The sequence below is a fragment of the Erigeron canadensis genome, chromosome 6 (genome assembly GCF_010389155.1).
Source record: "Erigeron canadensis isolate Cc75 chromosome 6, C_canadensis_v1, whole genome shotgun sequence".
NCBI lineage: Eukaryota > Viridiplantae > Streptophyta > Magnoliopsida > Asterales > Asteraceae > Erigeron > Erigeron canadensis.
Window position 1 is genome coordinate 31196142 of NC_057766.1, and position 24414 is coordinate 31220555.

At 32.7% G+C, this 24414-nt stretch overlaps 2 protein-coding genes across 2 annotated transcripts; both read right to left on the minus strand.

The window, feature by feature from the left end:
• Positions 1-822: 822 nt before the first annotated feature.
• Positions 823-6317, minus strand: LOC122603106 (aspartic proteinase 36-like). Its single transcript, XM_043775723.1, has 12 exons — positions 5914-6317; positions 5674-5794; positions 4118-4545; positions 3854-4010; positions 3479-3561; positions 3298-3394; positions 3118-3190; positions 2812-3009; positions 1772-1893; positions 1568-1669; positions 1385-1482; positions 823-1272 (listed from the first exon to the last, which is right to left on the minus strand). The coding sequence occupies exons 1-12, from the start codon at positions 6234-6236 to the stop codon at positions 1101-1103; spliced, it is 1974 nt and encodes a 657-aa protein (XP_043631658.1). The 5' UTR covers positions 6237-6317; the 3' UTR covers positions 823-1100.
• A 12537-nt stretch (positions 6318-18854) lies between these two features.
• Positions 18855-23752, minus strand: LOC122604029 (metal transporter Nramp3-like). The gene is made up of 4 exons (XM_043776917.1): positions 23100-23752; positions 21188-21324; positions 20455-21107; positions 18855-19310 (listed from the first exon to the last, which is right to left on the minus strand). Exons 1-4 carry the CDS (start codon positions 23612-23614, stop codon positions 19101-19103), a joined length of 1515 nt encoding a protein of 504 aa, XP_043632852.1. The 5' UTR covers positions 23615-23752; the 3' UTR covers positions 18855-19100.
• Positions 23753-24414: the final 662 nt, after the last annotated feature.

Sequence of the window (24414 nt, forward strand, 5' to 3'; positions counted from 1 at the left end):
AACACTATCTCTTACATTACTGTATGTTTTGATAAAACTGAAGTTAATAAGCAAATTGTTTATGAATATCTAACACTATACCTTGATAATCATAGCTACTGATTCTTGTCTGATAATACTACGAGTCGATAAAAATGATAATTATACAATAAAAAATATAATTTGTTAAAGTTTACTAAAAGATAAATAATCTCTATTTCTATATATAATAAAACAAGATTGTTTTTTACAGGTATTATTAGAAAGTTGATGTGGCAAAATCATATTTCATTTAAAAATTCTTTTTATTTAATTATGATGTCATATATATATAAATAATATAGAAATAGCCTAAAAATATCAATTATTTGTTTAAAGAATAAAAAACCTCTCTTATATAATATCACAAATAAAATATTTTTTTTTATTTAGTTGATTTATTAACTATATAATTATTGTTTTAGTTGAATTATTAATTAGACTTATATCAAGTTATAATGTTTTAAAAACAAATATTACATAATTTCTTTTAACTTATTTTATAGTTTTATAATTTTAATTAATATGCCCGGGTTAAACTCAAGTTAATTAACTAGTTATTTAATATATGAGGTTTGGGTTAATAATTAGTACAATATAAAAATCATACTTAAATTAAGCTTACAATTAACTTAGTTGATAAAAATGATATACATATACAATAAATAACAAAGTTTGCATTACGTCCTGCCTTTAAAGTATTCAATGGGTTAAAACATTGGCATCGTAAAAATTTTAACGGGAAGCAACTACTCAAATGAAAATTACTTATCATTAAAACGAAAAGCATATGCAAGAAGAAAAAACCTATGAACTTGGCCATAGAGACCAAGGTACCATTTATCTGTAAGCTATAAGGTTATACACATAATAATTTCAAGCATATTTTATACCGATACTATAAGATGTCCACATTAGCTTTTGGAAATTTATAACCAATTTTTAGCATCAACCAATCATGATCAAATTTCAGTATGTGCTATCAGTGCTATTGAGCAAAACATTGATCAACCAAGTGATGATCCCAGTAACCCATCCATCCAACACGACCACACAGGTTTGAGATGTAATAATTTTTTAGATCACAGCGGCTGAAGTTCTTGCTCAGGCACAGCTGAATCTACAGGCTTATATGGAATTTTAGTTTGATGTCTGTGTCGTCTCCAATACCACCATGTGACAAGAGCTGATAAACCAAATATTAAAGCCAAGATGAGTATCATGACTGCAGCCATGTAGTTCTGCCACCGTGTTCTGCATATCATTATCACAAGTATATTAGTGGATGTTTATCTGAATCCACCATTAACCTACAAGTCTTCAATTATATCAAAGAGCGTCATTAGACAAGAATAAATTTATATACCTATTTGGTTCGGATTCAATATACCAATTGGATATGCGATGTTTCCCAAAGCTTTTAGGAAGGTGTATCTCATCTTCAGCTATCCGAGCAATAATATTCTGACACCAAAAACAGATAACAAGTCTGATGTTTATAAGATAAATAAAATATCAACGACTTTATATAATTTAGTATAGAACTCACAGATGCAGTTGTGTTAGACATATATTCAGCAGGTTTTGGTGGAGTTATGGACCATATTGTAAGGGAACCATTTCCCTCAGATGTAAAATCCAGCAAGTTAACCTGAAACCATAATTTACATTAAATAATGATTATTATGTAAACTGATTAAATAAGGAAATACTTCAATAAGATCAACTAGTTGCAATCATAACCTGAAAATACCTGTGAAGTATTAACATGCAACTCCATGGCAAGTAACTGAGTAAGCTCGGAGATGTGGGGTTCCAACTTAGAGTATCTAATATTCAGTGACATATAAAAAATTATGCTTCCAACTTTCGACCCTGCAAAGCAAAGTCAATAAGAAATAATGAATATCACTTATTTTCCTTGTCATTGTTTTCACCCATAATTCCTACCTCACAAGAAGCAGCTTAAACAACAGTCTTAAGTAAGCTTCTTTAATCTCGCCTCACAAAGTCATAATATAGTTTGGCATATGTAGTAAAGTACCATTTCCTTTTAAGATTATCTAACAGCAACTATAAACATACATGAGTACATGACCTCCACAAAACGTTTATATATTTATTATTCTCCTGCAATATCTTTATAATAAATTATAAATTTAAGCTTAAAAAGGATGTACTAAATGCTTTAAGACTACAAAGTTAAGCCACAAAAAGGGTCCTGGCTGGAAATAGACAAAAACTTGCACAAAAAGAGAACATTCATGACTCCATGCATATACCAAAGTTTTTAATAAACGAAAGAATAACTGAATTTGGATGCATTCACGTATCTGCCAAGTTGTCTATAGATAAAATGAAAGGACAGTTTGGTGCATATTTGATTATGGAAGATTGGAAATACAAGAAACATGAACTGGTATATTGCCTTTACCTAGTACACATGACAGATATAGAACACATATAATGCGGCAGAGAACACCAAAAAACTGAACAGTAGACTGAATAAAATAGCAATGAATGATAAGAAATAGATAAACGACCACTACTCAAGAAATATGCCAGCACTCCTATATAATGGCCTACTATGAGATCAATAACTCCCCTCTCCCAATATGCTCACTCACTCGATTCTTATCCCAATCATAATTACTCACAACATTTCCTAACCCTCTATGTATAGCTAAAGTAGAATGCCAAACCTACCCTTTAGTAGCTAACTTGGGCTTAGCACATTACATCGAACTAGGATAAATTCTACTATGCAATACTTTAAAAAGCAACTTATTGTACCCGGAGAGATATGATATGGCGTCCCGATTGGAGCTGAAGAAGGAGACATATCTGCAGTAGAATTTGATCCATCTGGTAAAGATGGGGGCACATCAGAAGGATGAAGTTTTGCCCATAGATCAGAACAATTAGTTTTCCAAAACCCAATCTTGTCATGTTCACGGTCATACATAACAAAAGTATTGCGCGTAATGATGCCTGTGAACATGATATTCCAATTAAATACTTTTGTTGATAAGAAAATATATTAAAAAGAAGGGAAAAAAAAATCTTTAGCAAGGAAAGCCCATCTGCGATGCTAGATACCTCCTAACAGAGTTGTTGGATCCTTTCCATTCTGAAAAAACCCCAGGCAATATGCACCACGAACCTTTGAGTGCTTTTCAAATAAGAAACAAATGAGATAAAATGAGATGGAAACAAACTCATGGAATTACTATATAATGTGATTTGGAAAATCATGAGAAAACTTAAATAAAAGCTTACCCTAAACAAGTAGTTTTCAGGGGACAGTGACAACTTATGTCCTTTTCCAAAAACCATTTCAACTGACGGGAAGGTATCTGATAGTTTGGAAACATCACTGAAGCAACAAACATTTAACGTTAATTCTTATTTGAGCACAATGATTTGATTACTTTTACATATCGATAGTTCACAACAATACCTTCCGGCACCAGAGAAGCAAATGTCACGATAACTTGGATCAGGACCTCTGATCTGTTTAAGAGAATGGAGTTCTTTCATGATCTGCATAGAAGATTTATAAAATAATAAGATAGGAATAAAATGGCAAGAAGATGGAAGAAGAAAATAAGAAAAAATAGTTGTCCAACTCAAGTTTTGGAAATGCACGTTACAAGTCATCAATCAAGGTAATTTCATTACACTAGCATCTTAAAGAAGATAAAGGTCCTTCAGTTAAATCAACCAGCCTTCAATGTACAAATATTTTGATCTAGTAAGGTAAACCTTTGCCTTCCTATAGCAATACGGTGAGAAAGTAATACAAATACAAATGTTTATCAGAACCGAATCTTACAGCATCCTTAAATGCAAGAAAAGCAGCTTCAGGTAGATACGCATATGTCGTTCCGCTGTCTAGGACTGTTCCATGTTTTCCATCAAAAACACTGGGTTTTAGAGGCAACCGCTTTCCAGCAACATGCAACTCCTTCAGCTCAACATTGTAATATGGGCTGTTGCCATCCCGAGACTAGAGTAAATGTGTGAGATGTATTAAATGTAATTTGTTAGAAAAGACGTTAAGTTTTGTATCTATAAGAAGAATAGATACAAAACATACCTGCGTACAGGGTCTGAGTAGGCATAGACCATCCCAGATGGAGGAGAAATACCACCAAGAACCATGGCACCACCACCAACGTCCATTCCACCATAACACAAAGAAAAAGAATCACTTATCACACCATTATCAACAAGTTGATCAACTAGACTCAGATCGCCACGGCCCAAGCCCATTATTCCATCAGCATGTTGACTGTAAAGATCACCAGTTTCCAAATTTTCACAACCAAAAGTAGCACGCTGAGGTGGAAGATCACTTTGGTCGCCAAATGATACAATATCCTCACCCAGGACACCACTGCTAGAACTCATTTCAGCATACTGCCTTTCATACACACATTGCTTCTTGTCATTGTCACATGTGCAATCAATATTGCATTTCACAGGTTCATATGTGTCGGATGATTCTGGATCAAACTTTGGGTCCTGGTGAGATCAATAACGAAATTCAAAGCCTTGAGAAGAATGAATACAAGTCTAAATGCCGTTGAATGTTGAAAAATACATAATCAACCACCAATAAAGCTACCTTTCATGTAGATATATACATGCAACTCTGAAGACAATGCAACCAATATGATTGCAGGGATGACTATAGCTCATAATGATTAACAATAATTTATCAGGAAGCAGACACTGCATAGCTATAATGGGAATTTATGCTTTTAAAAAAATACATACGCTTGAACATGCATTCAAAGATATTTTTAGCAAAATAATAAAATAACGATAGAAGTTAGCCACACATAGTACACATAGCGATAATTACATATTTAATATTTCCCCCCATGTGTATATATATATATACACACACACAGATGACCAAATCAATTTTATACATCCTACGATACTGTTGGATAGATTGAATAACCCCAAATAGCCCTAAATATGGTATAAACTGTAGCAATTCTAGAAGGTTGATAAATCTGTGTTACATACGGACATAACGTTTATTCTCCTTGACGACATACATATACGTCAGTCACTCCTTAGAATTTAAGGAATGTACTGTGGGAACACATCAGAGCACAACAGGCACATCAATCATCAAAGCATCTTAATATAAGCCCATATCTAAAATGTTTGTGTGTTAAAAGGAATAGCCATACATTGGAAATTATTCCAGAATGTTCACTTTAAATTCTATGAAAGTCTATATCTTAAGCTAGCACCGAATTTTCACTGAAGGATGTCTCAACGTCCCCTACAAATCTGCAATTAACAACCTTACAAATCACGATGGGTAAAACGATTCATGATAGTATGATATACCTTGTACTACTCCTAAAATCTGATATCTAAAGTCTGAACATACAAGCACTATGTTACAGGTTGGCGCCAAATGGAACAACGTCATTTGTGACGTCAATTTTTTACTGTTTCGGAAATAATGAAAATATTTAATTCCTTGTAGCCATTTAATTTGAAAATACGACATTAGAACGTCTTCCTTTAAAGATGCTAAATATACCAATATAAACTAACTTTTAAGTCACTACAAACCAAACTCAAAGAAACCAACCACTAAACATCGGGATATATTACGGCAAGTACCTGATGCTTGCCACATTGTTCACACGTTGAACACGGAACATAAGTAACCGTGCTTCCGGTGTCAACGATAAGCGCAAACCTCTGCGGTGGAGAACCTATCCACAGCCTCGTCGTATAATACCTAATAATAATATTAACAATAATTATAACCAATTCAGCATTTCAGCTCAATAATCCAATATTATACACAAAAATAGATACAGATATACAAACAAAAATTCAAAAAATTACATAACACACCCGTTGAGAAGGAGATCATCATGTAGCGCCATCCGCGCATTCGGCCGGCGACTATCGGACTTCTGAAGATGCCGGCGAGACATTCCGTCGCCGGAAAAACCGGAGCTTCGCGACGAATTAGGCGGAGACGGAAAAAGCGGTAAAAACATCGTATGGCGGTTGTTACCGGAATACGTTGGCCGGAGAATAACAGCACTCGGATCATTATCATTATCATCAACAGTAATAACCGCATATACATACACATATAACGAATAATATCGTAAAATATTAAACAATATAAAAGTTGATAGGATTATTTTACCGACATTAAATCGTGCCATAATTTTACGGTCACACTGATCTGATTTTGAGTGAATTTTTGGACGAATTTTAATTCCGGTATCAAGTCATCAGCGACGGTGAATTTTTTCACTGGATCTGGAAGTTAAAAAAGGAGATGTGTTTTTTGGTTTTCCTACTACTACCACTCTACTAGTACTACTAGTTTATATTTTTACCTTTTTTAACTTTGGTAGTTTGGTAACGTGCAGTTAGGTTAAAATAATAAAATTTGTTTCCTAATGGCAAAATTAGGCGTTACTTTAGTACTTTAACTGGAATTTAAAGTGTTATTAAAGGAATATATTTTGGGTTTATTCGTGTTGGTTATATTTGTTTAAACATCGTTTTATTTATTATATGCAATTTGTATAACAACTTACTCGATTATCATCATTTTTTAACTCAAAATCCGTTAGTTACTCATTAAAATATTGTCATCTGATGTTATTACTTCCCTTTTCTAAATTTGGTGATTTACCGTACACCATTAAACATATATTAAAGTGTTATATAGTATAATAATTATAATAATGTGAAACATGTTTAGTATTGTACGATTAAAATTCAATGTTGTACAGATTATTATTTTTTTCAAAAACATGATCGTGGTGAAGTATGTACATGTAAGGAGTTATCTTGGAATAAGTCTTTATGTAAGTATGTACGATTTTATATTTTGTAACATTTTAATTCTAGCAATTATGTTATTGATGTTTTTCATGTGAAAATTCTTTCCCAGAATTATTAGTTGGCTATTACTATCTATAATTGTTGAAACAAAGATTATGATGTTCATTATGTATGTAAATAATGTTAGATGCTACACGCAACATATATGATATGATCATCATTCTCTTTTGTACTAGATCATCAATCTCATTTTCCATCCTAACTTATTCCAAACTTTTTTTTTTAATAATCTTCATATGATCATTATTATCAGGTTCTATCATATAATAACAATCAACGAAATCACTTATTTCATCTTATATGTAATTTGCTTTTATAAATAATTATAATTATATTAACAAAAAATATAGAGAGAATTTGTGAATTAAAGGTGTGTTGAATATAAAATTTTAATTCCAAAATGAATAAGACGATGCTGATACACTCATCTACCTATACATTCATAATCTATATCTATTTATTTTCTAACTGTAACATAATTGTTACGTTAATTAACACGTGCATTGATTTAATATGCAGCATACGAGTATTATTGAGTTTTCTTATCTATAATCCTTTATAAAAATTATTACACCCCCAATTTTGGAAAGTGTTACACAACAGTTACACACGAAAATACTAAATTGCCCTTAATAAACACCTACTATGGAAAGAGTTTTTATAAAATACCAAATTTGTCCATGAATTAATTTACATTATAAACTCTTATTTTAATAATAATTAACACTCTAAGTCTTTCTTTTAAATATTTCACTATCACCTTTTATCAAGCTACACCACTTAACACCGCCGTCACCACCACCAATAGTACCATCTCCTACACCACTAGACCGTCGTCTACTCGTCCTCATCACCGCCGCTGCATTTGCACGGGTACTATGCTCGTAATTTGATTAACAATATATACTTTTAGTTTAACTTATATATGCTTCATTTTGAACTTGACTATGATCTTCTGCATTGTCTAACTTATTATGTATAATAAAACTAAAACATTATGATAGCTTTATTTATAATTTACCCATATAATACCATAATGTTATTGGTTTTTAAAATCATCAATTACAGTAATAATAAAATGAAGTAGAAACCCTGTCATTTCTGTTAAAAATACATAAGTTCGACAATTTGAAATAGGGGTTAACAAGTATGCTGGCAGATTGTGAGGGTGAATGATTTTGTATTTACGCACGTGATTTTCTGGGGGAGAGATTGCGAATTTGTGAGGGGGAATGAAAAATGATATATATTTCTAACAGCATATTTGTTTTTCCGTTTGAAATATGCCTTAAATTTTCAATTGTTTTTATTGTATGTATCTATGATTTTTAAGTTTTTATCGTGAACGTGTTTTATTTATTTATTTTTGAATTATTTACATTTTTTCAGATAAAATCAAGTATTTATAACTCCATAAAATGAAATCATTTATTTTAAATAAATTATTTTTGATAAACAAATGATTTTTCAACTTGATAAATAATAATGGATTTAATTAAAAAAGAAAAGAAAAGAAAAAAGAAAGTTAGTAAAAACTAGTGTATAAAAAGATAGAATTGGGGGCAAAAATAGGTTTAATAAGAAGAACTTGGATCAGAGAATGAGGGCGGCGAGAGGAATTTTAGAGGGTTTTGAGGGTGGTTGCCCCTTCTCCCTCCCAATGATTTCTTTATTATCAGTTGCTCCTTAAATCAACCACCCTCATCTCATCCAGACCAACCCAATCCAATCACCTCTCACAAACCATCTATCTCTTTATATCGATATCGATATCTATATCTATCTATACTATATTATAAAGCATTTTGCCGGTGTGTTTGGTATTGCTTATTTTTCAATGACAAATATAATCATCATCATCATCATCATCATCAATCATCGTGGTCTTCTTTTTCTTCTTCTTTTTATGATATCAGAGGCAGTGATGATTATTATATACAGATATGAATATAGATCCAAGTTCTTTATGGAATAAGTTATTTGAGATAGATCTGTAGCTTGGCTGGGCAATATCAAAAGGATGGTAAAGTTGTGAAAATACATTATTTTCCACATTGCAACCTTTGGTAAATTGCAGCCATGGCGGATTATCCTAACTTGTTCCGTTTGTAAACAGATCTGAGCCTCATTTTTCCTATTATGCTTTCTCATTGTTTTATTTTGTCACTAGCATAAATTAAATATAAACATACAAATAAATTTTGCATTTGATTTTATAAACCTTATTGTTAGATTTTTAGCTCAAGTATAAAATTGAAAATATGATATTTGCTTTCAATTAGGAGCTTTTGGCTTGGTTGGGCTAGTTTATAAAGCTTGATCTACTTGAAATTGAAATTTTCGCTTTACTATAGAGTCCCAAAATAAGCCATAAAGATGGGGCTATTTTTGAAAGTCCTTAAATATGTTACGGCAAACACACCATTTAGCTTGGTTTCTGGCTTATGAGTCTGTCGTTTGACTTGATATCGAAAAATAAGTAAGAAAAATTGACTTATCCAGGCTTTTTGTATGGTTAAATATGAAGCAAAATGAAAATTTTGTTGTCGCGTTGGATTCTTAAACATTCTTTGTCCAAGGTACATTGATGCTCTTTTGGGGTCTCAATGAAAATAATTTAACTGCGTAAATTCGAGTAAAGTTTTATCAAGCCGTAAGGATGGTGGTTGAACATTGGCCAACATTAGAAGCCTAAAAACCTGCCCCTGTTTTTGTTCTTATATAAGTGTCAATTACAATGATGAAATGCACGTAGATGTAAGTTATAGCTAGATGATCACTTTCATTGACAATCAATTATTTTCGTAAAAATATCAGACTCATGAACACTTGTTTTTGGAAGTGTTTGGTTGGACTTGACTCATGAACACTTGAATTGTCATCCCCTTTTTTGGATATACTAGTACGGTACCCGCGTAATGCGGTGGTAGTCATGGAGACGACGGTATGGTGGTGGGAACGACTGTTTGTGGTGGAAGCGGCGTCAAGTGATGAAGATAATTGATGTAAAAGTAATTGATTTAAAGGTTAATTAAGATATATATTTTATATTTTAAAAAATAAATGAGGTAGTGTAATTTAATCATTTATGTTATTTTAGTTAATTTCTCAATGTACGAGTAACATTTAAAGAGAGGGTTGTTTTTTTTATTAGAGCATGAGGTATGATAGTATAATGCCAACCCCGGACAGTGAGTTGACAACCGGTACCGACCACCTATCCATAACTCCCCATCCGGCACCGATCAAGAATTCGGGGTTCTTTTTGTAGATGCCGATGTCCGGCATAAGCTTTTTTCTTGGCCTTTAGTGAATATGGTGTGCCAGGATCTTATTTGACTATTATTTGTATCCACTTTATTTATATATGTATGTGTGTAATTTGTAATGGAGTTGCAAAGAGAAAAGAAAGTAGAGAAGACGGATACATTATATGTATTGCTGGGAAGTGATTCAACTATCCAAGTAATAAATTAAAATAAGTGTTGCAGGAATAGGAAAAGAAAGTCAAAGAATACAGCAAACTTTATCTTTTCTTTTAACATAAATTTTCTATTTGAACCTTGAATTATTATCATATTACAAAATAGTTAAATTAGTTTTATTTATTGTGAATCGTTTTAGATAGTATTTTTGTATTTGTATATTATATTGAATAAAAAAAGTTTAAAAACTAAATTATGTAATCTATAAAAAATAAATAAATAATGAAGGTTCTGCGTTCTGCATCGTTCTGTATCCATAACGGTTAAAAAGTATTAAAATGATATAAGCTGATGTGACGTTGAGTTGGCGTTCTAGATGATTCTGGGTGCAGCAACCATACCTGATACTCTTCGATATTATAAAAGTATAGATTACGTGTATAGGTAAATTATGATTAAGAAATACGAGTATTTTGGGTATCAAAAAGTACTGAATTTTCTAAAATAGGAATTTGAATATGTTTTATAAGGGTTTATAAATTTATAGATAATAGATGTAACAAGATTTATTTATTAGAAGAGCATTTCAAATTTGGTAATTGCAAAATCTTATTATCAACATTGAATTAATCAATTCAGTGTTAATAATAAACCGATTTTGTATAGAAAATGACTTTATTGTATGTCGTAATAATCACATAAAACCTTTCTAAGATGTATATCCAAACTACCATCTACAAAAGAAGATAGTTATAGTTGAACGAATGTCAGAATTATATAAGTTGCATCATCAACACACTTCTCCAGTAATGCAAAGAATAAAGGGGTGTTTGGTACAATGGAATAAAAATGGTGGAAATAGAATGAGAAACACTTCTTATGTTTGGTTGTAATGAATAATGGGAAAGAGAATCGAGAATAGAGAATCGATTCCATTCCCTCAATTCTCTATGAAATGTAGAGAATTGATGGGAATGAAAATTTTAATTTTTGTTTTTTTTTGTTTTAGTGATGTTATATGTATTAAATTTGATTATTATTTAAAATTTAGTATTTTTTATATATTCATTCTTTGCTTGTACCAAACGACGGAATCGATTCTTTTTCCAAATACTCATTCCATTTCCCACTATATTTATTCTCTATTACATTTCCATTCTCTTTGATTTACTCCTACCAAACACCCCCTAAGCATAAACTCTATAGACCAAAGCTGAAACGAAATATAGACGTGGAAACTGGAACTAGAACAATAAATATATATCTATATCTATTCTATACTATATATTATAAAACAAATTTTCTCTGTATAAATTTTAAGTTTCAACATTTATTTTTTCAAAATGCCCCCTTATCTATTCTATATTTACCTAATATAACTATAATACTCTTTATTTCTCCATAAATCTCAACCAATCATCTTTTTTCTCTCTCGTCCATAAATCATTTATTCCTCCAGTTCATTTAAAAAAAATTTTATCTAAAAAACCGTACATCGATAGATTATAAAAAGAGTTAAATGCAAGAATGGTCCTCGTGGTTTGTCACTTTTTGCAACGGCAGTCCATCTCTTGATTTTTTAGCTACCGTGGTCCCTGAAGATATGTTTCAGTTGCAATGGTGGTCCCTCACTAACGGAACCGTTACTTAGTGTCGTTAAGTTTCCATGTGAGTAGCACATGCGAGGTATTAATGTCATTCCTCCTACATAAACATAGGGGTGTTCAAAAGTATCCGTATTTGAACCATGACTCAAAAATTCGATCCTATTTTCTATAAAAAGTTGGATACAATAAATTTTGGATTCAAATTCGGATAGTAATTTTTGAAAAGTTTCAGATAATTTGGATATCTAAAAATATCTAGAAGTTTTTTTTGGTTAGATTTCAATATCATTTTTTTAATATTCGAAAATATCAAAAGATATCGAAAAATCCTAGTTTCAATATCCGAAAGTATCCAAAACGTTAGTCTCAATATCAAATAATACGACAATATCTATAATATTTATTTTTTTCTAAAATTCAGATACTTGAGATATATTTTTTTCTAGGATACTTATTTCTTTTCCCTACAATTCGGCTATCCGAATTAATGATATTCAAAATTTTGGATAGTGGATTTGAATATCCGAACACATATCCAAAGGTTTTGGATATCCGAAATATCTAAAATTTTCAAGATAAGATAGGTAAAATATCCCTTTTGGATATTCGAATATCCGAAGTTTTCAAAAATCTTTACCTAAATCTAAATCCAAATTCGAACCGAAATTTGAATATCCGACATTTCAAATAATATCGGATTAGATTTTTTAATAACGTGTTTGGATACAAATACTTTTGAACACCCCTATGTTTGTGTAGGTGGAAGGACATTAATACCCCTCATGTGCTACTCACATGAGAAACCTAACGACACTAATTAATGATTCTGTTAGCGAGGGACCGTCGTTGCAACTAAAACATATTTTCAGGGACGATTGTTGCTAAAAAATTAAGAGAGGGACTACCGTTGCAAAAAGTGACAAACCACGGGGACCATTCTTATATTTAACTCTTATAAAAATTATATGAATGTTCTTAAAATTTCATGCTCTTTCATTAGAGATGTCATTCGATATACTTTCGAAGAATTTTCAAATCCGAGAGCGAAACCTGTACAGTAAAGGCATTTGGCCATCACACTCTATGACCTATCACATTTATGACCTATCACCCCCCATCATTTCACCGCCGTAATGCACGGGTACTTACTCTCGTATATTTAAAAGGGGAATTTGGGTAGTTTATGATTAATCATTCTTTTTACCCCTAAAGATTTGGGAAGTTTATGATCAGGGTTCTTCACAAAAAGGGGAATTTGAAATTTATGCATTAGTTTGTGTAGGAATGTGTATGATGGTAAGTTTGTAAAATTGTTTGTTAGTAAACGACCCGTTTAGAAAGTTACAAATAGAAGAAGTGTTTTTCGGAACAAAGTTGTGGAAGTCGCTATGCATTTTTAGGTCGGCCGACTAGTAGCTGTGAGTACTCGGGTCTATGTGGTGAGTACTCGGGGGTCAAAGTGGTCAAGTCGGGGAGTACTCGGAGTAATCGGCCGAATCGGGTCGACTCGGCACCATACCTTGACTCGACTTGGTGAGTTTTACAATAGTGGTTTGGAATTGTAAATAAAACGAGTTTTTGAGTCCTAAAGTTAGTTGAATAAAAAAATCCAGCTTCTAAAAGTGTTTATCCAAGATTTTTCACTCGTCTTGATTGGTTTTGTTCTATATGCAATGAAAAAAATTATTTTTCGAAAGTGAAAATGCCTATTCTTTTTCAATGTATTTTGACCCAAATAATAATAACAATCAAACAAAATAAAAGACAGATTAATTCATCAAGTCTTTTTAATGTCGTCAAATGAACGTATCAAAAATTTGATAGTCGTGAACGACGAAATACTTGAGGAAGAAGTTGGCAACGCTATGCTTAATTATGACGAGACTGAAATAATTGAGTTAAATGGTTTTTTCTTGTCCATCAGTTCAACTATTTGGGGTAACTTTGGGCCACTGTAGCCTCTCTAATTTTTACATCTAATTGTACATATATTAGCCCGGCCAAACAGTGGAGCAACTACAATTAACTATGATAAGTGCTAACTGAAGGCTCATGCAAATAACGTGTACCCGAATGCCACCTACCTGTGTTTGAAAAACCTACTAGGAAGACAGAAGCGATCTTAATTACAATCTCGGAGTTGTTCTTTTTCTCTGTCTCACTCTTTCATCTGCTACTCAGGTTTGGTGTATTTGATTTAATTTTTTTAAGTCAATATCTATCTCTAAAGTCTAAACTACAAATTTCTAATATTTGGTCTCTTAACTGTTTATTGATCAATATTTAGGGTTTTTGTTTATTTATCTATTTTACTTTTAATCATATAAGGGCATAAGGCTAATCTTTGTGTGTATATATATCAGTATATATCTTCCTGTCTTACACATGGTTAGTTTACAATGTACTAGTCATACACCCACGTGATGCGACGATGTGGTAGCGGTGGTTGTAGCGGTAGTGGTATGGTTATTAATGTAAAATATATTGATGTAAAAGCGACGGCAGTATCAGGAAAAAAATCCTAGAGGGGCAAAATCAAAAAAACATTATATATAGTCATTTGTCAGATATGAACCAGAAAGGTGAACAAATTCATTCACAAGTTTACAAAAGGCTACTTTGAAGATTGTTTCAAAAAGTTTCTTCTACAACATACATTTTTATATCATTTCACATGCGAATGAACAAATAACACATGTGAATAAATATATAATTTAAGAGTTCTTATGGTTTTTACAAAAAAAATGGTTCTCAAAATAATAAATATATATATATATATATATATATATATATATATTGAGTCGAGCTTAATTTGAGTCCAAAAAAGGTCCATGTAACTTACACATGTGTAAGTCGTGGTGGCGGTGGTCGTCGTCGCCAGAAAATCATGGTGGTGGTCGGAGATGATGGTGGTGTTGGTAGGAGGTGGTTGGAATTTGAAGAGATGGAAAAAAATCAATGGACTTAAATTGAACTCAAAATAAGTTGGACTCATTTTATCTTTTCCATATATATATATATGGAAAAGTGAATATAAGGTTGTCCGACAGCTTAGCTTATGTGTGAAACCCCTCACATACTAATTTTTTAATATTTGTTGAATTTTAATTAAATCACATGACCCCCATGAATTTTATGGATTAAAAAAATAATATGTGAGTGTTCCGCACCTAAGTTAAGGAATTTAAGCAGGGGCGGTACTAAAGGGGGGCAAGGGGGTCTAATGCCCCCCTCCAAATTTAAATTTTGTCATGTATTTTTAAATTTTTCATAAAATTTTAAAAATTTTCTATAGGTTTTTAACATTTTGCCCCCTTTTAGATTTATTTTTCATAAGTTTTCTAAGTTTGCCCCATTTGAAATTTTTTTCTAATACCGTCTCTGCATTTAAGTGATACTCAAACTTGGCTAAATAACTTTCCATGTCAAGCACCACAATTTTCAGGGGACAGAAAGTGATGACATAATTCAATATCGGGTTGAAGATAAGAAGGTTTCCTTTCACGGCTTCACCTTCGGCTTCCTGCCCCATATCCGCCTCCAGAGAGAAACAGAAGGATCACAATAGCCATAAGTGATCTAGAGACAGTGTATTATCCATTGGAATACCCGTGACAAAGCTATCCATGATGACCACAATCATGAGCGTTGAATATCCACTAGCTATGACAAAGCACACTGCAGGATTATCTGATGATGTTGCTACATATATAGCTTCCAATGCTGCTGACTTCACCTTCAATCTAGTATGCATTGCATGGTCTAGTAGTTCTTAGGAACCAGGCATATAGTGGTGAATAGAATTACATGCAATCGATTATCTAAAGAAACCTTGAGCCAAGTGGCCATGTTAGTGTTAATTAACTTCGGTTGTAAGAGCCATTGGATCATCTTGGGCGCACTACAACAAATATGTCAGTTGTCCACACTTACTTTAAAAGAGCGTGAACAAATTTGTAAACTTTTTCACATTTCAAAATGTATATAAATAACCCACATTTATGAGTGTGTAAGAATTTGAAAATTTTTAAATTTTTCACACTTATATATGTGAGAAAAATTAGTTCACACTTGAAAGTGTGTTAACGTATATTAATTGTTCACATTTTGTAATGTGAAAAGTCAAATTGTAACACTATATTTCTTCACGCTAGGGGGAGCGTGAAGAAATTAGATGTTATAAATTAACTTTTACACTTTTAGGTGTGAAAATATTTGACACTTCTTCACACTTTTAAGTATAAACATTATGTTAATACATTTATAAGTGTGTAGAAATTATGATTTTTGAAAATTGTTCACACTTTTAAATATAAATTTTTTCTACACAACTTAAAATGTGAATAAATTAACATATTTCTACACACTTCATTAAAAATGTGAAGATATATGTGTGGACAAATTACATTTTTGTTATAGTGGTGTATGGTATTTTATGAACATTGATTGCAAGAGAAGATTCATGATATGGTGGTGGTGATTATATTTGAAGAAAATAGATATGAAGTATTACAAATATTATTCTGAATATTAATAAAAGTTATATTCAAGCACTACATGACCAGAATCATCTCTTTTGCAATCAATGTTTATAAAACACCATACTCTCAAGATGATCCAATGGCTCTTACGGCTGAAGTTTATAAACTTAACATGGCTACTTGACTCACGGCTTTTTCGATAGCTGGTCCATGCAAGTCTATTCACCACTATATGGGGTAGTTCGTGAACCACTTAAGTTACAAGATCAAGCAATGCATACGCCATTCAAGGTGATGTCAGCATTGGACATATGTACCAGCATTATGTGTTTGATAATAATATATTGGATTGCTTCCTTCCAACCTTGGGACTTTTTTCTCACGAGAATCCTGCAGTGCTTTGTCATAGCTAGTGAATATTTAGCCCTCGTGATTGTTGTCATCATGGATAACTTTGCATCAGTTATTCAATGGAGAATACACATTGGTCGTTCGATCGGTTATTGTTATTGTGATCCTTCTATTAACCTTGGTTTTCTGTGGAATTTTGTTCCAGATTTTGTAAGAAAATTGAAGCAAGGATTATCGGTAATGGCAACAACAATGGACCAGATCATGTGAACGACGTAGGCGATTCACATGCATGTAGTTGCTGTAAATGACGTCACTGGAAAGGAGTTGGAACTGGTGTGTAACTATTTGCAATTACATTATACCTTATTCTTTTTTTCTTTATTATAATTCAGTAACATTTTGAAGATCTTATTATATCATTTTCAATAACTTTTTGGGGGGGGGGGATATACATCTTTTATCAAATTGTATAGACGTGTTTTAGATTAATAACAGAGGTGAACCGGTCAATGAGGAACCTGCTAGAGCAATGAGAGTTCTCAAGCAGAGCATGTAAGATACTTCATAGTTTAATATTGTATATCGATCAACTGTAATTTGTGTATATATATATATATATATATCCATGCTTGCATGATATCTTTTTCTCAATTGACAAATGTTTTCTTTATCTCAAATTTAAGCACTTTGTTGTTCAAGGATTAGTTGGCAATCCTTAATTGTTTCCAGAATATACGAAAACAGAAAACTTGAGAACTAATTATACGGAATATATTCTTTTCAGACATATATATAAATAGCTTAGAGTTGCAGAGGTTATTTTATGGTCTTCGAGATACCTTGATATGGAATCACAAAAAACATTAATAATATTGAATTATTAAACTCGTGGCTTATATAGCCTGAAATTTTATCAAAATAACATCAAGCTTCGAATAGCTAGTTTATTATATGGTTGAAGAATCACAACCTTTTGGTCACATGGCATAAGTGGCGTTCACTCTCAAACACCTTCAGTTCCCGACCAGCCTCGGCCATCCCGGCCACCTCTTGTGGTGTTCACCTCTAGAGGTGTGTCTGATAGTCTGATACCTTCATTATTGGCAGCAACTATATAGGTGTGTCTTATATAATAGCAGCAACATATATATACTTTTCTATACTGTTATTTACACAATTAACACAAACCAAATATGTTGCTTGTACAAATAGGTGCTTTAAGTTATTTGGTAGTTTTTTTTTTCTGCATTACGCTTGATATATTGTTTGGTTGGACTTGAGTCGTCTCTTAGTTGGTCATTTTCTTTGCTTGTTGTATGTGCCTGAACTCGGAGAGGGAATTGCAAAGTCAGCGATAAGATGGTTTTGACTTTTAAGTTAATGGCTAGGGGAAAAGCTGAAATGGAGGCAAGAGGTCTAGGCAATGAAAATGGTATACTTCTTGGTGACATCTTCTCCCCTCAACTGGTGTGCTGCTAGCTGAGAGAAGTATCGATGCTGCTGGACTTTTGAATGAGAGTGACGTTGCGAAGATATGAAACCTGTTAGGTTTTGCTATTGCTAAATTTGGAAAAGAAACCACGTCTATCATGGCATGCACCTGTTGATGATCAGTGGGCCTTCAAATGAAGGACTTAATCCCTCCGGTCTAATGTCATTCCCTGTCTTCGATATATATCAGTTGTAGCTAGATTTGGGAGGAAAGAATGAATGATACGGCACAAGTATTTTGTGTAATATGAGATCATTTCAAATTTGGTAATTGCAATTTTAGTTTACCATGAAGTGATTAATTCAACGTTAATGATAACCTGAGTTTGTTTAGATAATGAGTTTCTTGTAAAACTTGATAAAACTTGATATTGTAATACTCACATAAATCTTTCTAAATTGTACATCCAAACCATCTGAAAAAGTTATAATCAGATGATTGGATGAATGACAAAATTAGACGTTCCATCATTAATGCTTCTCCGTGACAATGCAAAGAATAAGCGCAAACTCTACAGACAAAAGCTGAAACAAAAGATAGACGTGGAACTAGATACAGAACACGAGAGTTGAATTTAAACAATCACAACCCTGGAGCAATTCAGTTGCTTAATCTTTATAGAAATGGGGTTACATAATGCTACAATGATGATGCAACATAATGGACCTTCCAAAAGAGGTCATGAGAAATAACTTCTACTACGTTGCAACATCATAATAAAGTCATCTCTGATAGGTTTTTCGTTGCTAGAGTACAATAATGCTAATAAAATCGTCTAGAAAAAAAATACATATATTTACCTATACGTAAACCTTTACATTACTTGGCTTCTTTGCTTCAAGAAACCGAATGCAGAGACCGTAATGCTTCGCCATATAAGGTATATGACAAATGCAACATATGCAACAGTGAAAATGATGACTATTGAAGTAAAGGCTGCACCGCTTACTTGTTCCGCGAAAAACTGTTGCAATAAGTACCCATTAATCGCTATCACTAGTGCAGCCACAAGCCATGAGATAGTCTGCAAACATGATCATTCAGAAACAATGTTACAAATTTAGTGTATTAAGGATTAACTTGATGATGCAATAAGTTTTTTTACTTCAAATGAAGCACAAGCTTAGAGGTGACAATTTCAGACCACGGGTAAATGGGGGTCAACCGGCGTTGCGTTTTATCTAAAATAGGCCAAAGTGTTGAGTAAAAAAAAACTAGGCTAGAATGGAAACGGGTCAAAGGCTGTCAAAAGCGTATTCAAATGTATAAAACATTCTAAATTGATACTTTAAAACTCTTATGATTGTAATAGTATATCAATAAAAAACAGTGAGTTTTTAAAATTGGAAACATGGGGTATACTGAACTGTCCCACTGCCAGCGCTACAAATACATCCGTTTTGACTCATTACCCAACCCACCCATTTTGTCACTTTACCACAAGATATCCCAATAGCATTTTTTTGAGGAGGCACTCATTTACTCAAGAATGAATCAATTGAGGACAATAGGAGTGGGTTGAATGCAACTAGTCTATATTGAAACTTGAAAGCAAACATCTACTAAATAGTCCTATTAAAGATCAAGGTAATTTTTGGCATGATATCGTTTTTCTATTCATGGATTAGTTCATTAATAACTTTCATTTTAGAAAGGCATTCTAACTTCTCGGGAAGTTTGTAACATATGAACAAAAAAAGTGTTCTTTAAAGGCCTGTTTCAAACTGAAGGTGAAGTTTAAGGTTAGGAGATAAATTCAAGTCCTCGCGCATCATTTGTATTACAAGTTATCAAACCTAATGAATCTATTCACCTCATTTTTGAATGATCTATTTCCATATCGCTCGATGTATTTCCATATCGCTCATGACATGTATCGTTACTCGTACATCCATTTCAAATGCATATCCCACTATTTGTCTTTTTATTTTACCACATTTTTTTCTAACCTTCTCTATATATCTAGCTTATGAATAAAATATGATATAAATAGACCGGCCCATTTCCAATTTCCCAAAGCGTCGACCCATAAGGAACCAATACCAATCGTGACCCATTACCCTAATCCACCTCTCCTGCAACCTCTAAGCATATTGATAAACAAAGGACTTAATCATGAAACTATTTTCCAGAAGTCATGACAATTTACAAGTAGTGAGAGATCATACCTTTAGAACAGGTCCAATCTTGAAAACTCCCATGAGATCATCTTTGGCCACCAAACACAACAGCGGAATAAGAGCAAATGGGATCTGTACAGACTGAAGCACGTTCAACCATTCGTTTAGAGTATCCAAAGTGTCCTCGGAACTATCAAATATTAAGGCAACTATCAATGTTGGAATTATAGCACAACTTCGTGTTATCAATGCCCTAGCCCATTTCTTCAATCTCAAATCAAGAAATCCTCCCATAATAAACTGCCCAGCATATGTGCCAGTAATTGTACTACTTTGTCCAGCTGCCAACAACCCGACAGCCCAGATATATAAAATTGGTACGGACCCGCCACCAAATTTCTCTTCAAGAAACTGACCCGCATTCCCGAGACCAATGGTGTCAGCTATTGCAGTGCCAAAGAATGCCTTTGCAAATACAGTTGTTACGAAGAGGTTAATAACGAATGAAATAGCTAATGCTATGGCAGATTCTATTGAGTAGTACTTAAGAGCTTCTCGGACCCGACACTTTTTTTGTGGATCTATTTCTCTCGATTGTACAAGTGCAGAATGTAAGAACACATTGTGAGGCATTATAATGCAGCCAACAACTCCCACTGCTTGCTGGATTGTTTTAGAGTTGAGTTTTGGAACCACAAGACCTACAAAAAGGATAAAAATATTCTTGATATGCAGACATAAAATTTTACCGAGTTAAGTTATCAAATAGGGTATTTCTTACCGATAAGAAGCTCCTTGCCATCAGGTTTAGTTTCACCAAACATCCAGGCAAACGAGATCGCCATGACTGCAATGAGCACAGCAAAAAGTGCTTCTAGTTTCCTCACACCATAGTTTTCGAGAAATAAGAAAATGAAACTGCATCAAAGATTGAAGAAAACAAAACATGGTTAAACAAACATATCATATACATAAAAAACACGAATCATGATTAACAAACCATCTTTACTGTTTAGAATGTTGAAGAGAGAAACAACTAAGCAAATCTTGGAAAAACCTCATCCTGTGTAAATATCCTAAGGGTCCAATATAAGCTAATCAGTTGAATAAAGCGTTCCAAGAGCTCAAAATGAAATCAAAGTACTGTTGAACCCCAATCAATTGATATCAAAGAAAACCAGGTAAGCAAAACACACATACAAATAGATTGAAATGGAGAAGTACCACATGAATCAATGACTCGAGCTACGATTTCAAAGATCGGTTTGAGGAACACTAATCAACCACGCCAAGATGCTATCAAAGTAGATTAAATATTCGTAAACAACTAATTATTAATTTTTAGAAGTCAAAATCAGCCAGCAATATAAATGACGATTACTCGTGTAAAACAAGTAGAAAAGAGCAAGGGAGATAGAAGTTCACAAAGTACCAAAAACAACGGATAAATCAAGGATGGTGTTTCACAAACCATCGGGAATTAGTGACTATTTGCATTTTTTGCAAAAAAATGCAAATCGGAAGAAGCAGTTTAAGACCTACTTTTTGAAGACGCCGTTCTACAAACGTAATCCAAACAACCCTTACATAACCATCACTATAAACTTATAAAGTATAAACTAACTACTTAAATTCCGATTTTCAGAAAAAACCTAGGACCCAACTTATATTGTTACAGTATTAAACAAACAACCAAGTAAAAATCCTCTAGATTTTTTAATCTTCATTTTGTTGGGTTTATTAATCTATATCTATACTACATTATAAAGCATTTAGTTCAATCCATTTTTTTCAACTAAGTTCTTGATATCCCCAATGTCCCCCTCCTTTTTTAATTACTATTTTAAAGATTTCCATTTGAAATACCTATGATATCTACTTGAAATACCTATAATATCCTAAATGAACTAAATTTACAACATCTACCCTACACTATCTCTTTTACACAAACTACTTTTACATTAATAATCACGCCGCCACCTCCGCCCGTCGCCGCCACCGCCACTACACGCATCGTGTGGGCATATGACTAGTTGTAGAGTTAAAAGATCAAATAGTTTACCATACCCAAAATCGAACCCACCTACCATTTCTAAAATCATCAAAAGACAAAAGGACTTTAGGAGTATGAATAAGCACAAACTTAGAAAACGCATATATAAACAAACTACAAAAAAGCCATCACATGACAATCAGAACTTAACTATTATATTCACCAGCTAAAATATTAAAGATCCAACTTTGATAAACACCCAAAACAGCAAAATCCCAAGTAATCAAATCTTGAAAACACATTTTCATTAAAAAAAAAAAAAATCTTTTACTTTTAGTGTTTCAGTATCACATAATCAACCAAATTTTTTTACTAAAAAAGAAAAGAAAAGATAAAATATATTTGAACATTTTGTTGCGTGATAAACATTGTGCAAAGGCACAGGAATAAGATCACAAGCCCAAAACATAATAATAAGTCCATGTAAGGTTAAAGCAACCAAATTTCCCAATTGAAATAATAAAGATCCAATTTTGAGAAACACCCAAGACAAAACAAAACCTTAAATATACATTTTCATTACAAAAATACAATCTTTTTAACTTTCAAAGAATATCAAAAAATTATACCATCTCCAAGAATAAACATAATGATTAATGAATAATGAAGTAGTAAAAAAAGAAAGGTGAAAACTTTTTACCAATCAAAGGCAGTAATAAGGACACCAGCCCAAAGTGGTAAAAACCCAAGAGTCAAAATCTTTAAAGCAATAGCACTTCCAATAACTTCTTGAATATCAGCACCAATTAAAGCAATTTCAGTCATGACCCACAGTAACTTTCCAGCCCAATTTGGATACTCTTCTCTACACAGCTCAGCCAAGTGTCTTCCCGTAGCCACGCCGAGCCGAGCCGATAAAAGCTGAACAAGTAAGCCGATAGCTGTAGCCCATAATAATAACCATAATAATGAATACCCAGCAATTGCACCAGCTTGTAAATCACCTTCTAAGTTACCCGGATCCAGAAATGCTATGCTCATTAAGAATCCGGGTCCGGTAAATAACCAAAGTTTGCGCCATGAAAATGGGGGTGAAACGTCGTCGTATTCGTTGTAGTTGCTGGTTTCATGCAGGGTGATTATGTGGACTTTTTCTGATGGTTCGTATGCGGTTTCGGGTTCGGGTGAAGTGAGTAGTAATGGGTCGGATGACATGGTTTGGTTGTTTTCCGGTGGCCGGAGAGTTAGTGGTTGCGTGTGAGTGAAATATATTTTCTATTTTTTATTTTTATTTTTTTTGTAAAGTAAAGAGGAAAAAAAAAGGAAGTGGTCAGTTGAACACATGCATCAAAATAAAATCTCTTTATCTGGTTTTATATAAAGCCACCGGTTGACGTTCTTCTTTTTAGTATCACTCCTACTACTATTTTATTCATACCAGAAGTATATGTATATCTATATACGTATTTCTTATTAGGTGGTATAGAGTTTTAAGTTGAAAGATGAAAGAAATATACTTTCAATTTTAACTATCAAATGGTTAAAAAAAAAAAAAGGATGAAATATTGTTAGTCGCTTTCTAGTTTGTAGTTAGAGCTTTGAAGATAGGGTAACTATCAAGTGATGTTTTCATAAAGTGTAGTTATCATGATATCTCATTTAAATGAAAAATAATAAATATAACTAATTTGATAATTTTAATTTTTTTAAACATATTCTGTTTATACACATTAATATTTATGAAAAAAAGCTCAAAAAAAAACCTAGTCAGGATTTCAAACTATGCTTTTACAAATCTAAGTTTTAAAAGTATAATTATAACACACATTAGTAATTTTTAAAAAAAATGAGAAAAAAAAATATAATAAAAGAAGAGAGATTCTGATAATGGTATTTTAAATTCAGAATTAGATTGTTTATTATTAGGGGGTGATCTGTACACCACCAGTTTTTGACAATACACCACCAAATATGCATTATTGTGTTGTACTGTATAACACTGTAAAACACATTTA

Coding starts and splice junctions, on each gene's coding strand:
- LOC122604029 (XM_043776917.1), bottom strand. CDS start 23,614: ATGTCATCCGACCCATTACTACTCACTTCACCCGAACCCGAAACCGCA. Junction 21,325..23,099: donor CTTATTACTGCCTTTGATTG/GTAAAAAGTTTT, acceptor TCTTTGATGCAG/TTTCATTTTCTTATTTCTCG. Junction 19,311..20,454: donor AGATTGGACCTGTTCTAAAG/GTATGATCTCTC, acceptor TCATGTTTGCAG/ACTATCTCATGGCTTGTGGC.
- LOC122603106 (XM_043775723.1), bottom strand. CDS start 6,236: ATGGCACGATTTAATGTCGGTAAAATAATCCTATCAACTTTTATATTG. Junction 4,011..4,117: donor TACTCAGACCCTGTACGCAG/GTATGTTTTGTA, acceptor GGATGGCAACAG/CCCATATTACAATGTTGAGC. Junction 3,010..3,117: donor TCCAACAACTCTGTTAGGAG/GTATCTAGCATC, acceptor TCATGTTCACAG/GCATCATTACGCGCAATACT.